This window comes from Pleurodeles waltl, chromosome 8 (genome assembly GCF_031143425.1).
Source record: "Pleurodeles waltl isolate 20211129_DDA chromosome 8, aPleWal1.hap1.20221129, whole genome shotgun sequence".
Lineage (NCBI taxonomy): Eukaryota > Metazoa > Chordata > Amphibia > Caudata > Salamandridae > Pleurodeles > Pleurodeles waltl.
The window spans coordinates 1,229,266,332-1,229,290,823 of record NC_090447.1 but is presented as its reverse complement, the minus strand read 5'-3'; the positions used below and the strand labels follow the sequence as shown (position 1 = coordinate 1,229,290,823).

Genomic DNA, 24,492 nt, shown 5'->3' with positions numbered 1-24,492 from the left:
CACAAGCAGGAGCCCCAAAAGGGTGATCCATGTAAACCGCCTTAAGCTCTTCCACGACAGGGCGGATGTCAATCTGTTGATGGTAACAGATGAGGATCAGGAGGCAGAGAGTGAACCTCTCCCTGATCTTCTGTCATCAGACCCAAAAGATGGTACAGTAGATGGAGTGATCTACTCAGACACCCTCTCTGGCCAACAGCAAGCTGATTGTAGGAGAGTCCTACAACAGTTTCCTGAACTCTTCTCCTTAACCCCTGGTCAGACACACCTGTGTACCCATGATGTGGACACAGGAGACAGCATGCCTGTCAAGAACAAAATCTTTAGACAATCTGACCATGTTAAGGAAAGCATCAAGGTGGAAGTCCACAAGATGCTGGAATTGGGAGTAATTGAGCGCTCTGACAGCCCCTGGGCTAGCCCAGTGGTCTTAGTCCCCAAACCTCACACCAAAGATGGAAAGAAAGAGATGAGGTTTTGTGTGGACTACAGAGGGCTCAATTCTGTCACCAAGACAGATGCCCATCCAATTCCAAGAGCTGATGAGCTCATTGATAAATTAGGTGCTGCCAAATTTCTAAGTACCTTTGACTTGACAGCAGGGTACTGGCAAATAAAAATGGCACCTGGAGCAAAAGAAAAGACAGCATTCTCCACCCCTGATGGGCATTATCAGTTTACTGTTATGCCCTTTGGTTTAAAGAATGCCCCTGCCACCTTCCAAAGGTTGGTGAATCAAGTCCTTGCTGGCTTGGAGTCCTTTAGCACAGCTTATCTTGATGATATTGCTGTCTTTAGCTCCACCTGGCAGGATCACCTGGTCCACCTGAGGAAGGTTTTGAAGGCTCTGCAATCTGCAGGCCTCTCTATCAAGGCATCCAAATGCCAGATAGGGCAGGGAACTGTGGTTTACTTGGGACACCTTGTAGGTGGAGGCCAAGTTCAGCCACTCCAACCCAAGATCCAGACTATTCTGGACTGGGTAGCTCCAAAAACCCAGACTCAAGTCAGGGCATTCCTTGGCTTGACTGGGTACTACAGGAGGTTTGTGAAGGGATATGGATCCATTGTGACAGCCCTCACTGAGCTCACCTCCAAGAAAATGCCCAAGAAAGTGAACTGGACTGTGGACTGCCAACAGGCCTTTGACACCCTGAAACAAGCAATGTGCTCAGCACCAGTTCTCAAAGCTCCAGATTATTCTAAGCAGTTCATTGTGCAGACTGATGCCTCTGAACATGGGATAGGGGCAGTTTTGTCCCAAACAAATGATGATGGCCTTGACCAGCCTGTTGCTTTCATTAGCAGGAGGTTACTCCCCAGGGAGCAGCGTTGGAGTGCCATTGAGAGGGAGGCCTTTGCTGTGGTTTGGTCCCTGAAGAAGCTGAGACCATACCTCTTTGGGACTCACTTCCTAGTTCAAACCGACCACAGACCTCTCAAATGGCTGATGCAAATGAAAGGTGAAAATCCTAAACTGTTGAGGTGGTCCATCTCCCTACAGGGAATGGACTTTATAGTGGAACACAGACCTGGGACTGCCCATGCCAATGCAGATGGCCTTTCCAGGTTCTTCCACTTAGAAAATGAAGACTCTCTTGGGAAAGGTTAGTCTCATCCTCTTTCGTTTGGGGGGGGGGTTGTGTAAGGAAATGCCTCCTTGGCATGGTTGCCCCCTGACTTTTTGCCTTTGCTGATGCTATGTTTACAATTGAAAGTGTGCTGAGGCCTGCTAACCAGGCCCCAGCACCAGTGTTCTTTCCCTAACCTGTACTTTTGTATCCACAATTGGCAGACCCTGGCATCCAGATAAGTCCCTTGTAACTGGTACCTCTAGTACCAAGGGCCCTGATGCCAAGGAAGGTCTCTAAGGGCTGCAGCATGTCTTATGCCACCCTGGAGACCTCTCACTCAGCACAGACACACTGCTTACCAGCTTGTGTGTGCTAGTGAGGACAAAACGAGTAAGTCGACATGGCACTCCCCTCAGGGTGCCATGCCAGCCTCTCACTGCCTATGCAGTATAGGTAAGACACCCCTCTAGCAGGCCTTACAGCCCTAAGGCAGGGTGCACTATACCATAGGTGAGGGTACCAGTGCATGAGCATGGTACCCCTACAGTGTCTAAACAAAACCTTAGACATTGTAAGTGCAGGGTAGCCATAAGAGTATATGGTCTGGGAGTCTGTCAAACACGAACTCCACAGCACCATAATGGCTACACTGAAAACTGGGAAGTTTGGTATCAAACTTCTCAGCACAATAAATGCACACTGATGCCAGTGTACATTTTATTGTAAAATACACCCCAGAGGGCACCTTAGAGGCGCCCCCTGAAACTTAACCGACTATCTGTGTAGGCTGACTAGTTTTAGCAGCCTGCCACAAACCGAGACATGTTGCTGGCCCCATGGGGAGAGTGCCTTTGTCACTCTGAGGCCAGTAACAAAGCCTGCACTGGGTGGAGATGCTAACACCTCTCCCAGGCAGGAATTGTCACACCTGGCGGTGAGCCTCAAAGGCTCACCTCCTTTGTGCCAACCCAGCAGGACACTCCAGCTAGTGGAGTTGCCCGCCCCCTCCGGCCAGGCCCCACTTTTGGCGGCAAGGCCGGAGAAAATAATGAGAATAACAAGGAGGAGTCTCTGGCCAGTCAGGACAGCCCCTAAGGTGTCCTGAGCTGAGGTGACTCTAACTTTTAGAAATCCTCCATCTTGCAGATGGAGGATTCCCCCAATAGGGTTAGGATTGTGACCCCCTCCCCTTGGGAGGAGGCACAAAGAGGGTGTACCCACCCTCAGGGCTAGTAGCCATTGGCTACTAACCCCCCAGACCTAAACACGCCCTTAAATTTAGTATTTAAGGGCTACCCTGAACCCTAGAAAATTAGATTCCTGTAACTACAAGAAGAAGGACTGCCCAGCTGAAAACCCCTGCAGCGGAAGACCAGAAGACGACAACTGCCTTGGCTCCAGAAACTCACCGGCCTGTCTCCTGCCTTCCAAAGATCCTGCTCCAGCGACGCCTTCCAAAGGGACCAGCGACCTCGACATCCTCTGAGGACTGCCCCTGCTTCGAAAAGACAAGAAACTCCCGAGGACAGCGGACCTGCTCCAAGAAAAGCTGCAACTTTGTTTCCAGCAACTTTAAAGAACCCTGCAAGCTCCCCGCAAGAAGCGTGAGACTTGCAACACTGCACCCGGCGACCCCGACTCGGCTGGTGGCGATCCAACACCTCAGGAGGGACCCCAGGACTACTCTGATACTGTGAGTACCAAAACCTGTCCCCCCTGAGCCCCCACAGCGCCGCCTGCAGAGGGAATCCCGAGGCTTCCCCTGACCGCGACTCTTTGAACCTAAAGTCCCGACGCCTGGGAGAGACCCTGCACCCGCAGCCCCCAGGACCTGAAGGACCGGACTTTCACTGGAGAAGTGACCCCCAGGAGTCCCTCTCCCTTGCCCAAGTGGAGGTTTCCCCGAGGAACCCCCCCCTTGCCTGCCTGCAGCGCTGAAGAGATCCCGAGATCTCTCATAGACTAACATTGCGAACCCGACGCTTGTTTCTACACTGCACCCGGCCGCCCCCGCGCCGCTGAGGGTGAAATTTCTGTGTGGACTTGTGTCCCCCCCGGTGCCCTACAAAACCCCCCTGGTCTGCCCTCCGAAGACGCGGGTACTTACCTGCAAGCAGACCGGAACCGGGGCACCCCCTTCTCTCCATTCTAGCCTATGTGTTTTGGGCACCACTTTGAACTCTGCACCTGACCGGCCCTGAGCTGCTGGTGTGGTGACTTTGGGGTTGCTCTGAACCCCCAACGGTGGGCTACCTTGGACCAAGAACTGAACCCTGTAAGTGTCTTACTTACCTGGTAAAACTAACAAATACTTACCTCCCCTAGGAACTGTGAAAATTGCACTAAGTGTCCACTTTTAAAACAGCTATTTGTGAATAACTTGAAAAGTATACATGCAATTTTGATGATTTGAAGTTCCTAAAGTACTTACCTGCAATACCTTTCGAATGAGCTATTACATGTAGAATTTGAACCTGTGGTTCTTAAAATAAACTAAGAAAAGATATTTTTCTATATAAAAACCTATTGGCTGGATTTGTCTCTGAGTGTGTGTACCTCATTTATTGTCTATGTGTATGTACAACAAATGCTTAACACTACTCCTTGGATAAGCCTACTGCTCGACCACACTACCACAAAATAGAGCATTAGTATTATCTCTTTTTACCACTATTTTACCTCTAAGGGGAACCCTTGGACTCTGTGCATGCTATTCCTTACTTTGAAATAGCACATACAGAGCCAACTTCCTACACCTTTCAATGGCAAAAAAGGGAGAAAGTCCATCGCCCGCTAAGCCCTCTCGAAGCCATCGCTCGAGGAACTCCGCCAGGCCTGTTTGAGGAACACTTTCAGGCATTCCAATCACCCGAATGTTATTGCACCGTGACCTATTCTCGGCATCTTCTGCTCTTAGTTCTAAGGTCCTAATTCTGGACTCCAGCAGCTTTGTGGCCTTAGTAGAATCCTTAACCTCCGGGAAGAGCTCTTTAAGTTGTCTGTCTGTGGTGGACACCTTTTCAGCCAGGCGGCGGTGATCGTCTCGTAGTACTGTAAAATCCGTGGCTAATGCATCAATTATCCCCTCCAGTGCTACCCGGGAAGCCGTTATAGCTTGCAGGACATCTTGAAGTGTGGGATCGGTATGTTCACCCCCCGAGGCGTCATTTCTGTGTTCGGGCGTATCTGCCTGTGTCTCAACTGTGGGCCCCTCTTTTTGTTCTGTGTCTCTTCGGCGACCGGTTTTACCCATTTTCTGAGGTGTAGCTTCAACAACGACTGTTCAATGGTCATTAAACATTTATTCTTTCATCACAACTCGGTGCCCTGCTCCGCCAGGGGGAACTCCAGTCCTTCATTAATAAATTGCTGTTTCCAGCACACTATGCCCGCGTATGAGATTTATTGCCTCTTGTTACCAGCCATCCTCCTCACTCTAGACTACTGACCATTCCCGAGGGGTATTTCACTCCAGAAGGATGGGCCCCTCACACCCTCCTCCTAGTCAGGGTGCGATCACATCAAGCCCAATTTCTTCACCGGTCATGGGGGGTACCTTCAAGTCTGACTGGCTCTCATCCTGGATTTTGGGGTCGCCTGCGCTCTTATGCTCTCAGCACCGCGCAATCGGGGGAATCTCCGCAGCACGGGGTCCTTTGTGCCGCTTCACCGTCTCGTCCGTGAGTCAGGGTGCGATCTCATCCAGCCCGATTACGTCGCTGTTCATGGGGAGAACCTTCAAGTCGGAGTGGCTCTCAACCTGAATTTGGGGATCTCCTGCGCTCTTGTGCACACAGCGCCGCATCATCAGGGGGAATCTCCGCAGTACGGGGACTTTTGCGCCGCTTCTCTGTCTCGTCCAAGTTCGCCCCTTCTAACCATTAGCTTCGCCTTTCTCGCTCCAGCCCCCCTCCGGCGGACCAAGGAGTCGGGCCGCACCGGAAAAGGCCCCTCGGATCCACTGCGTCTCTCTCAAGCAGTCGTCGCCAAAGATAGGTTGTCTCTGGAGCCCCAGGAGAGATCCCGGCGCTATCGCCCCTTATCGAGTCCCATCCGATTCAGCCTTAGGGCGCGGGACGCCGCGCTGCGAATGCCCCGCGGTCCCTATCTGGTCTCCGCCGCAATACTGGACCTCTCTGTTCGTCGCTATGAGTCCCCAAAAGTATCCCCTAGTGCACCCTTCGTTCTCTGACTCCCGGGGGGATACACTGGAAGGGAGCAAGAACCTGCCTTTACTGGGTCCTCCGCCTCCAGAAACGCCGTTCAAGTCGCGGCCGCCATCTTCTTTTTTTCTCTCCCTTCCTCGCGGCACTCCGTCGGGCGCTAATTCGGCCCCGAAATTCTCCTTTTTCCGGGGTCGGACCCCGCCAAATGAGTCTCCGGACCCCCCCGACCCTGCTGATAGTCCGTGGGGCGTGCAGGGGGTCCACCTCCTTTCAGACTGGACCGGAGTGGGGATCTCTGGTAGGAGCCTCACGGAGAGGCTTCCACTGCCATCGGCGTCAGGCCACGCCCCCCCATACCGGTCTTTGTAACCTTGTAGTACCTATTAACATCTGCAAAGTGCCCTGCTGTTTCCTTGAATCTCGTTCACACTAAAGAAAACAACAAATAAATAAGTACATTATTTGTTTTAGGTTTGAGAACCTTATTGGCCAGAAAGTATGGTCTGCGAAAACTACAAAGGCCATAACTGGACAAATGATATGACCTGAGGCTAAGACTTGTATGGCCAAGGCCTACCCAGCTCAGGACATGTTATAAGCACTGTCATGTGCTCAGTACCCTGCCCACAGCAGTTAACCTCTGAATAGATACATATGGAAGGAAGACTATTTCTACTGAAGAAAGCAACTGTCTGTGGCGCCAGCAATGGTACTCATCACCACATCAGTGGTTATGAGCAATGTCATCAATGATGTTGCTTCTGCAACCATGTTTTTATACATGAAAGTCAACCTCAAATTAAAACACTATCATTATATGCATGTGTGATGCTTCACTACCATATTCAGCAAACAATGTCATTTTCACATTCCGCAAACAGATATGGAAACAAGCAATTTGTGCTAATTTTTTTGTTTACGTTTGAGAAGTTGAATTCCTGCAGAGAACTGTTTTATTCCCTTTGAGGTTGAAGGCTTTTCTTTTCCAGGGGAGGTTGAAACAGCTGTCAGGATATCCTGATCTTCATCCACCGGTTTGTGCTTGTGCAAGGTCAGGTAATGAGGTGGCTTTTATATTTATCCATTCCCAGCAGCCACTTTATTGACACAAAAGGCAGGAGCGCGGTAACCGGGGCTACATTACCCTTTGTGGCTTCTGGCATATATCAGACAGTCAGCAATTTTGCATCTAACACCTATCCTCTTCTGTTCATCCTATTAGCAAGAAAAAGCATTCTGTATATTTCCCACTACAAATCTTGTGATTTGGGACTGCTGGTTAATGAATCTTGAAAAACCAACAAGAAGTTATAGCACCTTGGTCATTCAGAATTAATTACACGTTCAAAACTACAATTTCTGACCCAGGTCAGGAACGCAACTGTCAGTATATGTATATAGTTCTGCCACTTTTATCTTTTAAATTTGTGACGAATGTAAAGATTTACACCAACACAAAACAGCATAACATAACTTGTGGATTTGTAGAGCAAACATTCACTTCTGAGTGGGTTTCTTTGTGCTACCGACAGATAAATGAAACTCCTACTCTGTTCTGAAACATGTAAGATGACAATACCAACTAAGTAAATCTGCTGCATGTAGTTTGTTCAAGGTATTTCAACATTTCAAGTCAGCAAACCTTGACAATCTTTGATGCAAACTTGTAGAGGTATTGTGCAACTTTCTCTATAACAGCTATGCAAAAAACACTAGTTGGTGAACAATGCAGAGAGCAACTTAAAGGTGGAAATGCTTGGGTTACAGTGCAGGAAAGCTACTGAAATTCCGTGGTAGAAAGAAACATAGTGGTTTCCCAACATTCACATTGCCAGCTGGATACACTAAATGAGGCATATTTCCATACCTAGTGCTGGGAGAAGACCAGTGTGTAGATGTCGACTTTGTGAGGTGGACTTAGATTGACTGCCCATCTCAGCATGACATGAATAGCGGGTTGTAGCGAAAGCTCTTATGGTCTGCTTCTGTTACAGGTCGCCAGCTTGATCACTTTTCATCAAAAAAGTAAACTGCTTTTTCTGTTCAAATAGCGGACTCATTCTACTAACATGATGGAGTTAATTTTTTTAAAGTCTATAGCAGAGCACAGCATTTAAAGTCCTCCATTACTTCTGCAAAAAGCTGAAAAAAGAAACAATGCCACCTACAATTCAGCAAGCTAAGCCCTTTACATCAAAACGTGACCACTCTGTAGGGTCACTACTCCTTCGTGATGATCAATCTGGGCAAAACTCCATATATGCTTATTCAATATTTTGTAAAATGATGTGCAGATTTGTAAAACTTGGCCGATAAGCAATCCAAAAAGTCTTTAAATATGTACACCTTAATACATCCACAGAATGCTATGCTGTTGCAGTTTTTGTAAAATAGATCAGGTTTAACTGAAAGCTTGTAACTGTGCTGGTAGAACCATATGTTTGATTTTGAAATGTACACTTTCTCTTACTATACATTTTCATTCCTTATTGTGGCTTCAAGTATATCTGAACGATTTAGGAGGAAAAGGCAGCCATTAATACACATGTACAACTACATTTAGAAATTAAATGTCCGAGTCCTAATCCAAATATGAAAACATTCACATAACTAAACAAATGATCAGAAATGGCAGCAAGCAGAACCCTTGTTTGGAAGAAGGCTTGAGGTATGAAAGAAAATGTAAAAAAAATGGCCAGTCTGAGCAAAGCGGGAGATGATGTGGGAATACATGACTGCTCCTGGTAATGCTCCATCATTTGAGACAACATTCCACTGAGATCTGGTACCTTTACAATTAAAAGCAGACAAATATATATAGCTGCACATGAACGTACCTCTATTTCTGATGGTACAGTCAACTGACAAGCATTCTGCTTCCACATATCGACACACTGCAAAAGTAGAACATAAGCAAATACCATGAAGCATATTTGAAAAACACAAATCCTAGACAATAACTTGATATGTTCTCTTAATTATACTTACATTCCCAACTTTTGAAATTTTTAGGTCTAACTGTGGAGGGGCGATTTTTCTCTCCTTTCTTTTCTGCAAGAAGTCCAGAAGTTTCAATTGTGGTGGGTTCGGACAGTTAGAAACCTCCTGCAGTCTGTTTAGAGAGGTCCTTGAGTATCTCTTGAAACACCTAAAGAGAAGTGGCAGCGGTTCAAAGCAGAAAAATGTGCTACACTCTCAGAGAACAAGAAAAACCACCTGGAATTCTGAATTTGCAGAGCATGTATTATATAGGAAAGATAATTCGATTTAGACATTCCATTTTGGTTTTACGCAAAACATCCACATTATATATTTTTTTTAAACAGGGTTGTGTTTTGGTATTAATTATGGAGTTTCCAAAGGATCGATACTAGCCGCTGCACTTTTCCATCTGTACATGTAACTGCTGAGTCTGAAAAGGAATTTCAATGGCCCAATACTTGGAAAACACTCATCTACTTTAAACACATGAAACACTGACAATAGGTTCACACACCTGCCTAAAAGGGGACCTTGGTTGGATGTCTGTAAATTTATTTTGGTCAATGAATAGCCTCATTAAATCCAAGCACAGAAATAATTTAAGCCTTCACGACTAGACATACTGAGAATCGAAAACTTTTCATCTTCTGTTCTGCTAAAGTGAACACCTTATGCTTTATCTTACATTCTACTCACTTTCTCGCTTTCCTTTCGCTTTATCTAAAATTCTACTCTCTTTCCCACACATTAATCAGCTAAATACTCTAAATTCTACAAATTGTCTCAAGAAAATTAAATATCTAATCTCTTCAGACTGCCTCATGACAGCAGTCTAAGCCCCATTATATCCTGGCTGCACTTCGGTAATGTTATCTTTACAGGTGACCCACAAACGTAATCAATTAAAGCACTACGTCACTCTGTGGTCAGATTAATCACAGGCTCAAAAGTAAAAACAATTAGAGCATTTTCTCACCTTTTCAATGTGAACTGTATTGACTATTAATAGCTGCTAGAATTCAATTAATTATGTTGCCTGACCTGCAAAGCACGCACCTGAGTAGTCCATTTTACCTCTAAACGCCAGACAACATTTTGAGAGGTAAAAGACTACTTCAAGGTCATAACTCTGCATCCTAAAGAAAACTAGATTTCCACCGTGAATGGTCTGATGCTGCTAATGGTTGCCTTGTTACTTGATGTAATCCTATGAGTTTTACTGAAAACCTCCGTAAGTCACTGTGGTGCAGGTTGTAAGAGTACTATAAAAACCGCTAAATAATACATCAAGAAAAACAAATATCTCATGCCCATAGAACAATTAAGCTATTATGCTGCTCTTAAGCATTCTAAGGAACACGATTGAACCCCATACATAAAATGCAACTACTTTAGCTCACTCCTTATTTGTTTCCTAATACCCGTCTCCATCAGATCTGAAGTGAAAAGCTCAGCTGCCAGCACCAGAAAACGTGAACAGGTAAGTATAAAGACGTCACCTATTCTGTATCAAAGCCTTTTGTTTTCAGCTAAAGTTGCATTTTGCCATTTCAAAACGTACAATTTCAGCATTTTCTAAAGCTTGGGTAAAACCTCAATGCGAAAGCTTCATGTTCTAAACATATTTTGAACTTTGCATTACAATACTGTTATATCCAAATGGAGCAGACACACAGAATGCACTGTTCCTTTCTAGAGGAAGAAGTTAAACCTATTAGAGCCTTCGTAAAAGTCTGCGGAGTACAATATTAACACCAAAAGTGCTAGCCTACAGCCAAACTTGTCCTCTTTGGGACATGCAAACTATAGTTGTGGTATCATCTCACTTCTACCAGCAACAGTAATATCATGACAGAAGAGCTAGATCAGTTATAGGTGCTGCAGGAAATGCTTCTTTAACAAGCAAAAAAATCAAACCAGTTCCAGAAATGCTACATGCACTTGGCCACCACACATCCTGGATTATTTAGGCAAAAGTATCGAAATGGAAATGTACATCCAGGTAGTTATCGACCAGGGTTGTCAAACGGCTTGTAGATGACCCTACTCCATCCCACTCAATAAGTACCTGAGAGTGCCACCTACCTTGCATAATATTGCTATAGTAAAAGCGACCTTTCAGATGTACGATGAGTTACTAAATGATTTGTTTGACGGTGTGCTTTTTTACCTGGTAAACTTTAGGCAGAAGGTTAAATGAATCACAGCTTTTGCATCGTGGATGGAAATGAGGTAACTGTTGCAAAGTAGCCCCTTTTTGGGTGGTCACCCCTAGTTTTTTCATACCTGCTAGTAATCTTGAACTTAAACATGGGGGCACTTTTTTGTTCTCCAGTGTAGGTGCACTGAACCCTTAAAACATGTCAACACTTGTCTCGAAACAGATTGGCACATTTAACTTTCGTAACAGTCTATAGTGTGTGTGTGTGTGTGGAGTAAAGTACACCCACTGCATGGGCAGTTAAATATAACTTGTGGACTGCAGCACCTATTGTTCCATCCCACTACAGTGACACTGAAAACATGGCTTCAAATCTACGCTGTGTAGCCCGACTACAGCAGCTTGCATTTTGCTGCACAGACCTACTGAAATCACAATTTTGATGCATAGGAAATAAGTAACCCCAACGCACATCTTGCAGTCCACAAGGTAGGTTCATAATACATGTGTGACAGAATTGGCATTTTCCCTCTGTGACTAGACACAAAATAAAACTGTCAGTGGTCAGGCTGTAGCTGGCACATCGGAAAAGTCAAACTATAGATAGTATATTTTTTATCTATAACGTTTGGCCTGTACTAGCCAAAGGCTCATTCAAAGACTTAGGGCCTGATTTAGAGTTTGGCAGGTGGGGTTAATCCATCACAATCGTAACAGATATCCCATCAGCAGTATTACAATACCATTATATCCTATGGGAATCATAATACGAAGGACGAGATAGCCGTCACGTTTGTGATGGAGTAAACTGGCCCGCAAACTCAAAATCAGGCCCTTATTCTTAAGCTTAATCAAAATCCATTTCAATGGTAAAATAGATTTTTTTTTTTTTTAATATTGGAAATGTAACTTTTAGAAAATAAAATGTACCCTTATCCTGCCTGCAGCTACAGGAGGCTACTTTGCATTAGCTCGCCAGCAACTGTTCAGCCTGAATTAAGTAAATTCGATAAACAGCGTTTCCGCCCACCGGGAAACTCACCACAACATTGACGCCAGCTAATAATCGAGCCATCAGCAATGTTGTGGTGCGTCAAGTGCAACAGCACCTGTCGCGCTTTTCACAGCCCGTAATTTGGGCAGTGAAAAGCACTAAAGGGCTGTCCATGGGGACCTCTGCACTTCCCATGCCAAATGCATGTGCAGTGCAGGGGCCCCCATCAGACCCCTGATGCGCCTATCCGCCAGCCAGCAAAGGCTGGAGGAAACGGGACTCGTAATCTGGAGAGCAGCACTGCACTGACGGATTACGACCGGCGAGACCACCAGGCTGGCGACTGGCGACAACCTGGTTGTGCCGGCGGTCGGACTGTGGTGGCTCCGCCATGGTCGCAATGTGGCAGTCGGACCGCCACTATGACAGCGGTCCGACCACCACGGCGAGTGTGGCGGTCTTAAGACTGCCTGTAGGAAGTTGGCTCTGTATGCACTATTTCAAAGTAAGGAATAGTATGCACAGAGTCCAAGGGTTCCCTTAGAGGTAAGATAGTGGCAAAAAGAGATAATACTAATGCTCTATTTTGTGGTAGTGTGGTCGAGCAGTAGGCTTATCAAAGGAGTAGTGTTAAGCATTTGTTGTAAATACACACAGGCAATAAATGAGGAACACACACTCAGAGACAATTCCAGGCCAATAGGTTTTTGTATAGAAATAAATCTTTTCTTAGTTTATTTTAAGAACCACAGGTTCAAATTTTACATGTAATATCTCAAATGAAAGGTATTGAAGGTAAGTACTTTAGGAACTTTGAATAATCACAATAGCATATATACTTTTCAAATAAAACACATATAGCTATTTTAAAACTAGAGAGTGCAATTTTCACAGTTCCTAGGGGAGGTAAGTAATTGTTAGTTCTTGCAGGTAAGTAAACCACCTATGGGGTTCAAGTTTGGGTCCAAGGTAGCCCACTGTTGGGGGTTCAGAGCAACCCCAAAGTTACCACACCAGCAGCTCAGGGCCGGTCAGGTGCAGAGGTCAAAATGGTGCCCAAAACGCATAGGCTTCAATGGAGAAGGGGGTGCCCCGGTTCCAGTCTGCCAGCAGGTAAGTACCCGCATCTTCGGAGGGCAGACCAGGGGGGTTTTGTAGGACACCGTGGGGGACACAAGTCCACACAGAAAGTACACCCTCAGCAGCACGGGGGCGGCCGGGTGCAGTGTGCCAACACACGTCGGGTTTTCAATTGGAATCAATGGGAGACCAGAGGTCTCTTCAGCGATGCAGGCAGGCAAGGGGGGGGCTCCTCGGGGTAGCCACCACCTGGGCAAGGGAGAGGGCCTCCTGGGGGTCACTCGTGCACTGGAGTTCCGATCTTTCAGGTCCTAGGGGCTGCGGGTGCAGGGTCTTTTCTAGGCGTCGGGATCTGGGAGTCAAGCAGTCGCGGTCAGGGGGAGCCTCGGGATTCCCTCTGCAGGCGTCGCTGTGGCGGCTCAGGGGGGGCACTCTGGCTACTCACGGTCTCGTAGTCGCCGGGGAGTCCTCCCTGAAGTGTTGTTTCTCCACAAGTCGAGCCGGGGGCGTCGGGTGCAGGGTTGCAAGTCTCACGCTTCTGGCGGGAAACGCAGTTGTCTTTAAGTTGCTCCTTTGGAAACAAAGTTGCAGTCTTTGGTGAACAGGGCCGCTGTTCTCAGGAGTTTCTTGGTCCTTTTAGAGCAGGGCAGTCCTCTGAGGATTCAGAGGTCGCGGGTCCTGGGGAAAGCGTCGCTGGAGCAGTTTCTTCAGAAGGGGGGGGAGACAGGCCGGTAGGGCTGGGGCCAAAGCAGTTGGTGTCTCCGTCTTCTCTGCAGGGTTTTTCAGCTCAGCAGTCCTCTTCTTAGGTTGCAGGAATCTGAGTTCCTAGGTTCAGGGGAGCACTTAAATACTAAATTTAAGGGTGTGTTTAGGTCTGGGGGGTTAGTAGCCAATGGCTACTAGCCCTGAGGGTGGGCACACCCTCTTTGTGCCTCCTCCCAAGGGGAGGGGGTCACATGCCTATGCCTATCCCTATTGGGGGAATCCTCCATCTGCAAGATGGAGGATTTCTAAAAGTTAGAGTCACCTCAGCTCAGGACACCTTAGGGGCTGTCCTGACTGGTCAGTGACTCCTCCTCGTTTTTCTCATTATCTCTCCTGGACTTGCCACCAAAAGTGGGGGCTGTGTCCAGGGGGTGGGTATCTCCACTAGCTGGAGTGCCCTGGGGCATTGTAACACGAAGCCTGAGCCTTTGAGGCTCACTGCTAGGTGTTACAGTTCCTGCAGGGGGGAGGTGTGAAGCACCTCCACCCAGAGCAGGCTTTTGTTTCTGTCCCCAGAGAGCACAAAGGCCCTCACCACATGGGGTCAGAAACTCGTCTCTCAGCAGCAGGCTGGCACAGACCAGTCAGTCCTGCACTGATCAATTGGGTAAAATACAGGGGGTATCTCTAAGATGCCCTCTGTGTGCATTTTTTAATAAATCCAACACTGCCATCAGTGTGGGTTTATTATTCTGAGAAGTTTGATACCAAACTTCCCAGTATTCAGTGTAAAAATGTAAATGTAAAAAAAAGACAGTGTAGCCATTATGGAGCTGTGGAGTTCGTTTTTGACAGACTCCCAGGCCATATACTCTTATGGCTACCCTGCACTTACAATGTCTAAGGTTTTGCTTAGACAGTGTAGGGGCATAGTGCTCATGCACATATGCCCTCACCTGTGGTATAGTGCACCCTGCCTTAGGGCTGTAAGGCCTGCTAGAGGGGTGACTTACCTATGCCACAGGCAGTGTGAGGTTGGCATGGCACCCTGAGGGGAGTGCCATGTCGACTTAGTCATTTTCTCCTCACTAGCACACACAACCTGGCAAGCAGTGTGTCTGTGCTGAGTGAGGGGTCCCTAGGGTGGCATAAGACATGCTGCAGCCCTTAGAGACCTTCCCTGGCATCAGGGCCCTTGGTACCAGGGGTACCAGTTACAAGGGACTTACCTGGGTGCCAGGGTTGTGCCAATTGTGGAGACAATGGTACATTTTAGGTGAAAGAACACTGGTGCTGGGGCCTGGTTAGCAGGGTCCCAGCACACTTCTCAGTCAAGTCAGCATCAGTATCAGGCAAAAAGTGGGGGGTAACTGCAACAGGGAGCCATTTCTTTACACTGCCACACTTGTAATGAGGGCCTATCTGTCTGTGATCTGGGAGAAGCCCTGAAGCGCTGGATCTGCTCTCTCCTATACCCAGGATAAAGAAACGACTCCAATGGGCTGTTGGCCAACTCCTGTGTGGTTACAAGGACACAATAAGCTACAAAAGGTATTTTCCTGGAAGTACCCAGGTGACCAATGGTAGGTAGACTGGACATTGCTGGTGACCTCCGTCTGGCACCTTAAAAGCCTCAAAGTTTTCTCCCCTGAGGTGTTGGGCCTTGGAAGTGTACTCCTGCGGTTGTTTGGGCACCAGAAGAAAGCTAGGAAACTTTGAAAAACTTTTCCTTCAAAGCTTCAGGGGTCAAAGATCTAAGCAGCTCAGAAAAAATGCCTAAGGGCCAGATTTAGATTTTGGTAGACCGCCTCCTCCGTCACAATGGTGAGCGATATCGCTTCATCTAAATTTAAATCCCGTAGGAAATAATGGGATTTATATTTCAGCAGGAGGAATATTCATCACCATTGTGACAGACAAACCCGTCCGTCAAAATCTAAATCAGGCCCTAAGTTTTATTCTGCGTTGGGTTTTTAAGCATGAAATCTCCAAAGCTCAACATTTCCAGCAGGACCAAACGTCTTTAATTATCTGGTTCCATCGCAGGAACTCTCTGTTACTCGATACTAACTTAATTATAAAAAAAGTAACATTCTGGAAGACAAAGAAGGTTTTAGGTTATTTAGTCTTTCATTTAAATGAAGGAGTAGATTTTTAAAGAGACAGAATACTATTTGCAGTCATATCTCGTACTTAAAGGACAACCTTTGTGCTCATATGGCTAATAAGAGCAACTCAATTTCTGTTTGGATACTTACATTTTTATTTATCTTCTCACATTTTGTCACATCTCATCAAGCATCAATGTGTATAATTATTACATAAAATACGTCTGCCTCTGTGTACCTTATACATTACTGCATGCAAAGATATTTGCAACATTTTAAAATAACTAAAAAAATGTAGGATCACTTTTGGCAGAGCTAATCAATGCGCGGCATGCTGTGCAATAAGCATGCATTTGACAGGCAGAGAGGCAACAAAGAAAGAAGCTTTCATTAGGACCAGCTAAATATTCAGCTGACAGGCATTATCTGCCATTAAATAAGTGAATAGATGAAGTATCGCCTTGCCTGATAAAGCAAGAATAGGAGTCGAAATCAAAATCACTTCTAGAATCTAAATTATGTGCTAAAATTAATAACAAAATGTCTAATTGGCTTATTTTTGCAACCAAACACTCCAGCAAAAAGTGTCAAAGATGTGAGAAATTCACTTTTTTACCGTTTCATTGAGTGGGTATTCATCTTTTGCTTGTTATACAGCAGTTGGTTTGCTGTGCAGGTCACAGAAACAGAAGGTTCGAGACATAAAGGTTCTGCTGTAGCTAGGATGAGCTGGCTTTCAAGTAGGAGCTTATCTTCCTAGACACAAAAAGCAGAGTACAATATAACAACGTACTTCCATATTAGTGTAGGTACTAGACAGTTCATTTGTAGCTTTTCTGCTTCTAACAACTTGGTTGACATATCATACAACCACAGAAATGACATGGGCATAATCGTATGCCAGTGCCAGGCCCCAATCAGCCAAACAAATCAGATTACAATATATTTACTACCACCCCTCAATTTCCCTCTTATTTCCATAATTCCAACCTCAACCAGACTGGTCACCCATTTATCTGGCATCAGTGAGATTTGTAAAATGTGCTCATATATCACGATCCTGATTTTAGGAAAAAGTGTACTTATAGTTTGAACGATGGCTTCAGGTCACTGCTATGTACTTGATTTTTCTACAACTGCAGTACTGTATATACTAATGCTCTAAGGCAGCCGCTTTCTTTAAACAATAGAAGCATATTAATGCAAGTTTCTTTTCAACCATTTCCCATCAATTGTATCGAAAAGATGGCATCTGCTCTGGCCTACTCTCTTCTAAAACTTCTCTGTCGCTTTTCTATTCATCAAGGTATCAGACTAGTCCACTGCTTATATATCTGCTCTTTCACCCTAAAAGAGACTCTTACCCCCTTTCCCACATGAGGGGTTTGACCTCTCAAGATGTGTATTTGAAAGGGAAATATTATTTGGGGAGTGAGGGGGCGAGCTTGGTGAAACCGACATGACCATTCTTCGTTGTGGCAGCTTTATGAGCAGCACGCACAATGTGTGGTTCTAGAAGTGTCTCCACACTTGCCTACAGAAGCATCTTAAGAATGACAGAATAGGGTAACATGCACTTTATAAAACCTACTAGGTTTTCGCGGGTGTGTGTGGACACTCTTGGTAATGAGCAGCGGGAGAACTGATGGACCTAGGCCATAATAATCAATGGCTGTCCCTGTCTTTACTATGACAAACAAACATAAAGATAGCCAAAGGAGTGGTAGATAAGGGTATGCAATAGGGATCTACACACTTATTTGTGCTAGGTACATTGATTGGCTCTGATGTGATGCCACTAAAAGTCTCCAAGGCAGCTGGCCCCCAATGCCTTTAACAGGGAATTAGGATTGCTAAATAAAGTTGCGATGTCTGTAGTATGTTGTGGGGGCATTTTTGTGGCCTTAAAAAAACAAGAAAAAAAAACAGCATGAAACAAATGTATTAACATCAAACCAATATTGTGGTTCAATTTTTTATGCAATCTTACAGTACGTTTATGCATGAACACTATGGCACTGATTGGTACCAGTGGAGCTCAAAGTTATATTTCCCGAGGAGCTGGTTGAGCTACCATTTATGAGGACCGAGGGTTTCTTGCACTGTTGCCAGGTCAGAGTTTTTCAGATATGTACAATGTGAAAACACAGAACACTGGAAGACCAACTTAAATGCACTCAAGGCATATCTTTCTGTGAAAGGTACACTAAAGTTTCATTAACAGAAATGGCAGCAGAGTCTACCAGCATAACAATAATGGTCTCCATCTTAAATAAAGTAGCAGGGAACATATATGAGTCACATATTTAAGCGAGCAATCCTCTCAGAGTAGGGATGGCTAAGGATGAAACGCATCCTTTAATCCCGTTTATCAGAATATAAGAAAACAATCTTGTAATTATTACCAACTATTAAAAGCAAAAAGAAAATGTACAGGATGCACACTGACTTTAAAACTGTGCTACAAAGTTGTCCCAACTTTTAATGAAATATCAGTTTACATATATATATTAGCAAGTAAAGCTGATACAAAAGTCAAAATGAAAAAATGGAAAATAATGGAAACACAACAGTAACAAGCACTTCTTTACAAATTCCCGAGCGAGCATTCACTTTATAAAGTAAGCACTAGGCACAGTTAATGAAAAATAAAAACAATTTCTAATGAATGCTAATTTTTAAAAACTACGTTTTAGAGGTAAGAGGTTTGGCCAAACCACTCAAAATAAGGTTTTCAGAAAAAATATTTGAAACGTGGCTCTTTTCAATGGAACTGTGTAGAGAAAGTTGTATTTGTAACTGAGCACTGTGTGATTGGACTTCGGTTAAATATATGAGTACTAAAGTGGAATTTGTGTTGCCAAGGAACACACGAACAACAGATTTCGGAGGAGGTCTTGTACTGTTGAAGCATTTAAGGACCTCTGATTTTGAGCCAAGGTTTGTTTAAGAATTTCAAACAAATACTTCAGTCACAGAATCACACAAAGAAAGGGAACTTGCCTGTGTCCATTTGTGGTTGTCACTTGTTATGGAGTGTACATCAGAAACCAAAGTCTGCAACGGAAAAAACATAACTTTTTAATCTGATTTGCATTGCTAAAGAAAGGACAGTTTGTAGTTCATAGTTTAAAGTATGTTGTTCATCTGTTGTAGCATGTTCCACAGTGACATTCCCAGGCAATTGATTCCTAAGGCAACAAATGGGACGATCGCCATCTAATGAACACCTCCTTACACGGTTCCAAAGGTAAAGTAAAGTGAGGTAAATGATTCCTGTAGTAGTGGTCCATTTCGTGCAATACTCCTCACTTCATAACCAAGAGCCAACCAGACGTTACAAGCTACAAGTAAGGAAGGTTACTATAAAGAGAATAACCTTGTCACTCAAACAAAACAATTGTTTATTCCTCGGTCTAGGATTCTTCATGTCCATCATAAGGAAAGATTGCAAAACAGGAGACCAACATGAGGATGACAGGTGCCAGGATGCAGCAAGCAAAATGTTATGATGTGCCTTTCTCCTCATCAAATCCCAAATATATCCTGGAAAACGTAGCTGGCTTAGCTAGCTAAAACCATATCAGGTGTTACAAACAACATGCATGGCCATCTGCCTCTCGAAATCAAATTAAGATGCCTTAACTGTGTCAGTCAACTTCAGGAACCATACCTGCTCCTTGAATTAAATATTATTTAGAAATTGAAGAGACTGGTCAAACAGCTATATGTATTACCTCCTTAAACAATCTGGTGTAAATTGCTGACATCACGTGTGCTATCTGGGCATGTACTGGACTGGTATTTGGGTACACTTCGAATAGCTCATACATGCAGCACTGGCACTTAGGAGTAGATAGGGCTAGAGAGGATTAGTGCAGAACTAGCTTCCCAGAACACAAGTGGTGAACTTCAGCACAAGGAAGGTAAAGAAGGGTTACATGGATTATTAAGAAGTCATGTCAGGAATTTGTAGCAAAGCAAGTCTGAGAAGCTCCAGGAGTGTCTTGGTAGGAGGAGACAACATTCTTCTTTATACAAGATGTACCTTCCAAGTGGCAGAAACCCCAAAACTGGTCATAAGTCTAAGGTCTGTTATTGCCCAGTTAACTGAGGTGACATTTAAGCTAGGAACTGCTAGTGAGTTTAAGTCTTAATGTCTTGTCCAAGGCACTACAGCAAGTATGTCATAGCAATTTCACTCTGAGGTCAGAGTATCAGTGCAGAGATATGATCCTGGAGTGAGGTCTGGAGGCGTTCACAGCGCACCACTGGTCACACTGTATGTGTTCCGTGTGTCAAGGCCCTTTCCTTCATGGCAGCACATTGCCCTGTAGTGACACCCCTTTCACTTCACAACGCACCCCCCCCTTGGCATACCAGGGTTCGCGAATACCAGCACACAGGGCTACGGCCTCCTAAGGTCAGAGCACGTACGGGTCACAGCCCTCCTCTCGTCACAACGACCCACCAGCACAACAACCTTTAACCTTCCCCACGGGCTCCATCTGGCATACAGGGGTCCTGAGCAGTGCCAAAAAAATCAACGGTCTTGGTCAGGTCATGACGCTAAACAGGATGACAGACTGTCTCTTGCCACAGAATGGCATCAGGGGAGAAGACCCTTATTCTTCATTAAGAACCCCCCTGGCATAGCTCGTTTGCAAAAGTGCACACAGGCAGACAGCATTATCAGTGCGGTGGGCCTGATGGACCTGAATTTCCCTCCTTCCAGGTGTTAATCCCCTTCTCCTCACAGGGTCCTCTGGTCTTAGGTTTATGTTCTGGCGTTTGACCACTTTGAAGTGTCCACTCCTCTGTTGTGCTCTCCCTCTAGAGAGCAGCCTATCACAGCAACACAATCTGGACAGCCCCAAACACCAGCCATGGGAGTGACTAGAGGTTCACACCTGGATGTTAGACTCAGTGATATATGCATCAAAAGGTTACCAAACGGCCCAAGCCATGCTCTCTATAAACTTCCCTATCGGTCCCATCTCCTTTCTGAGACATTCCCAGGCCCCTTTGATCAGTGACTTCCTTCAGAATTGAATAGCCCCCTTTGAAGTGTACTGACAATACTGGCTCTTCCTTCCTCCAGTTTGTGACCCATTCAGCTTTCAGGAATGCAGCAATCCACAACTTTATCGGTGGGAAGCCTCTTCTTCCACATGTTGCTCCAGCCAGCCCTGGGGTTCCTAATCTGAGCCTACCGATTCCATGCACTGTACCACTCACAGGCGCTTGTGTATCCTTAGTGGTGTACGCAAGCCTACATGATGCTCTCCACGTACAGCTGCCCCGGGCACACATGCATAAAAGAATGCGATTTAAAGATACATGCGCAGGTCTTCAAGCACTGGGCACACATACATAACAGTGCGCTGTGTAACGCACACACTTTTCCAGCCCTCCTTCCATCCTGAAATAAGTAAAGGTGAGCTGTACACACAGCAATAGATTTTTGACTGAGTTGGCCAAAAGGATCCACTCCCATGACGCAGGTAAGCCAGCCATGCCGTGCTAATGATTACTCATTACAGAATGGTAGGCTGCCACCACCATGCTCATGGTAATCAGCTCTTGAGAAGGGCACTAGCCCTTCACCACCATAATGGTAGAACATCATTTTGCACCCCTCTCAGTCTAACCAGACTTCAATCCTTGATAGAGGCCTAGGTCATAGCACACGTGCATGATCCGTCTTTGCCCATGAAAACAACTTGCTACCAAGGATCCAGATATCACCTCAGCTGGGCACTCAGGACAGGGGTACCCGTCTTTCATCATGGGAGCAACATTTCTGTCTCAGTAGACAGGTTCAAGAATTTTGTTTGGAAGTCTGCACTGCATAAATATAGAGGTGTCTCGATGTAGAACTGGGCCATGCTGCTGCATCACATAACTTACCGAAGGTGCGCATGAGGGCAAAGCTCCAAATCGGTGCACCAACACAAAGCAAAACATTACAACACACAAGTCTTAACTGGAAATATTGGGTTGTTTTGGCTATAGATTTCCTTCCAATTCCCCATGTAACAAATATTATTATTAGTATTTGCTTATTTTGTAATATTGACTTTCGTTATAAAAAATGTATGCTAAAACCTCCACCCTACTGAACTGCATCTTCATCTAAAGGTCTTGGTGCCTGGGCTTTGACACTCAAAGTAATAATGCCAGGATGGATTAGTGTTTAACAAAGGACACATGCAGGATGGATATCCGGCTTCCCGATATAAAGAACCTTTGACCAGTACATAACCTATTTAAGATGGGACAAAACATCAAAGTCTTTCTTACTGCCAGAAAAAAAATCTTCTGTTCTACAAGCGTGAGGCTGAGGATTTTTCTTGGTTCACACAAATGCAGGGTACCCTTTGGGAAAGAAAGAGTAAAGTGTTCAGGGTCCTTGTCAAAAATAGGCCTGACACCAAATCCGATAGTGACCAAGACCCAATAAGCTCCTAAGGCGAACACTGAAATGGCAGAAATACTGAATAGCAGTGAATAAAAAGTGTTTGAAGATTTAGCTGACCTAGTCAGAATAATACCTCAACACCACTTTTCACCATATGACTTCATTGGGTTTGTGACTGAGGTGATTCAAAGCATCAATGGACAGAAGCAGCATTTTCAGAAAAAGGAAGAACTGTCTCATTGTAACATTGCACCCATGCTTGAAGTGGCATGTCTAACCTTTAAAGGTTTAATTTTACTTTGCTCTGATTGATAATTTTCTTTTTATTACATCCATTCTTGGCATACCCTTAATCAGTTGATCAAAATTTGTTAGATCTTCCGTCTTCCAAGTCTTGTTCTTAAGACTTATTAGACTATAACTTAATTAGTTTCTCCCTTATAGCCCATTCAACTGAAAGAATATGTAGACTTTAAGACTCAAATATTTGAAAACACTACTGGTCACAGATAGCAGCTACTGTGAAGACATCTTAGGTCTTTTCCAACCAGACAGTGCCATTTTATGAGATAGTCGATAAATATCCAATTTCCAGCAGCTTATTTAAAATGTATCTTTAAAAGCTGATGCACAACACCTAGAAACAACCCATACTCATTTTGTTACATGTGCTTAATAAGTATATGGAGTCACTCATTCTTTCAGTCATTGTGAATACTTCCACAGATTTCAATCCCAGACCCTTAACTTCTATATGAAACAATCAGAATACCTATGAACGTGACAACATAATTAACTGGGGCTATTCTTCCAATGGAAGGTGATACAATAAACTGCCGAGCCAATTTATGGGAGGTTTATGAATCTATCAGAAATAATCAGGGACACTTAAAAAAGGGGAGCCGTTAGTGTACGCAAAAACTATGAGGGCACGACTAGAGACTGAATACTTAGATATCTTTGTTTCTTGAAGTTGAAAAGAGGGTTCTAAAAATAAGATAGGTGCTGAAACTGAAGAGGTCACTGATGCTTTTGAAGAGGACCTTAATGTATCTGCATATTGCAAAGATTTGATTTCAAAATTAAATAAGACTATCATCACTAAAAGCCATGATTTTATACCCAAGTATAGAATTGAAGATACTTTAAGCTGATGCACTGATGCCACTATGATTTATGGTGAATCTCAAAGATGTTTCATAGGACGTCTCTGTCTTGTCCTAGGGAATATGGTGAGAGTGGGACTTAATATCCGATGTGGTAGAGCTGCAGCAAAACGTAAAAATATTGAAAAGTGGCCATGGAGTGGATTGTGGAGCGCACAGATGCATATCTATTCTGGAATAAGAATCAGATAGGATTTGGTATCCTGGCAGTGGAACAAGATATCAAGAAGCTTGCTAAAATGATTTGAGTGAGGCTCACAGCTGGAAGAACTTTACCAGCTGAATTCTGGAAGAAGTTGGACCTTCCAAGGAGATTGTCGGCATTGGATGACTATAACAGAGAGAAGCTGATACATCAAGAACAAAGCACATTCTCAGAATTCATTGAAGTCTGACAGTTGTTTCTGAATAAATACTGTACCACAGCAGAACTGACTCACAAAATAAATTCCTTAAACTCTTTATCTGCACACTGTCTTTCGTGAAGTGTAACCTGTCTAGCAGTAGTTCATAAATAGTGCATGTAAACACTACTGCTTTTCTTTTCTTTTTCTCAGGCCAAAATTGAAGATGACACTATAAGGTGAGTCCCATATTGGTTTTGTGGATCGGTCTCCTGGGTGGGACTTCTGGAATGAAAGATCTGACGTGGCAGATGGATTGGTGGACATGCATTCTATTTTCCCTCATTACTCCTCTGTCATTATACTTTTTCTAAGCATTTCTCTCTCTAATTCTCATTGTATTCTTTCTTTAGTTTCTCTGAGTGCTTTTCGTAAGAGAATCGAGCTAAAGGTACCTAGATGGATGGATATAAAGTAACTGGGATGAGATAGCAAACTATGGAAAAACCTACCCATGGGGGAAAAAAGTCTCTTAAATGGGCCCCTAGGAGCTGGCCAAATGCTGGTATGAAGGGTTATATAAGTAACAAGGTATTACCTGTCAGAAAAACGGTTAAATTGCCTTAATTGCTTACCATATCCATCTCCTATAAGAAAGGATATTGTTTGAATGAGACTACACATGAACTGTTGTGTCCAGAGATAGGACATTAAGACAAACTGGTAATATGCAATAAGCTCTCTATCGTCCCTTATGAACAGTCTGTGTGAGTTTGGAAGTTGCTAATGGT

The 24,492-nt window shown here is 44.6% G+C and overlaps 1 protein-coding gene across 7 annotated transcripts in view; it reads right to left on the bottom strand.

The window, feature by feature from the left end:
* The window catches only part of SUPT20H (SPT20 homolog, SAGA complex component), a 566,651-nt gene that overhangs the window by 328,334 nt on the left and 213,825 nt on the right, over nt 1-24,492 (bottom strand). For 4 of the 7 annotated variants that reach the window (XM_069205507.1, XM_069205510.1, XM_069205511.1 and 1 more), the window contains 4 exons: nt 18,770-18,827; nt 16,387-16,522; nt 8,729-8,888; nt 8,578-8,634 (listed from right to left, as the gene is read on the bottom strand). In XM_069205507.1, coding sequence (XP_069061608.1) covers nt 8,578-8,634; nt 8,729-8,888; nt 16,387-16,522; nt 18,770-18,827 — 411 coding nt within the window. Of the gene's footprint in view, nt 1-8,577; nt 8,635-8,728; nt 8,889-16,386; nt 16,527-18,769; nt 18,828-24,492 lie in introns of all 7 variants that reach the window. The other 3 variants (XM_069205513.1, XM_069205509.1, XM_069205512.1) reach the window with 1 other exon arrangement.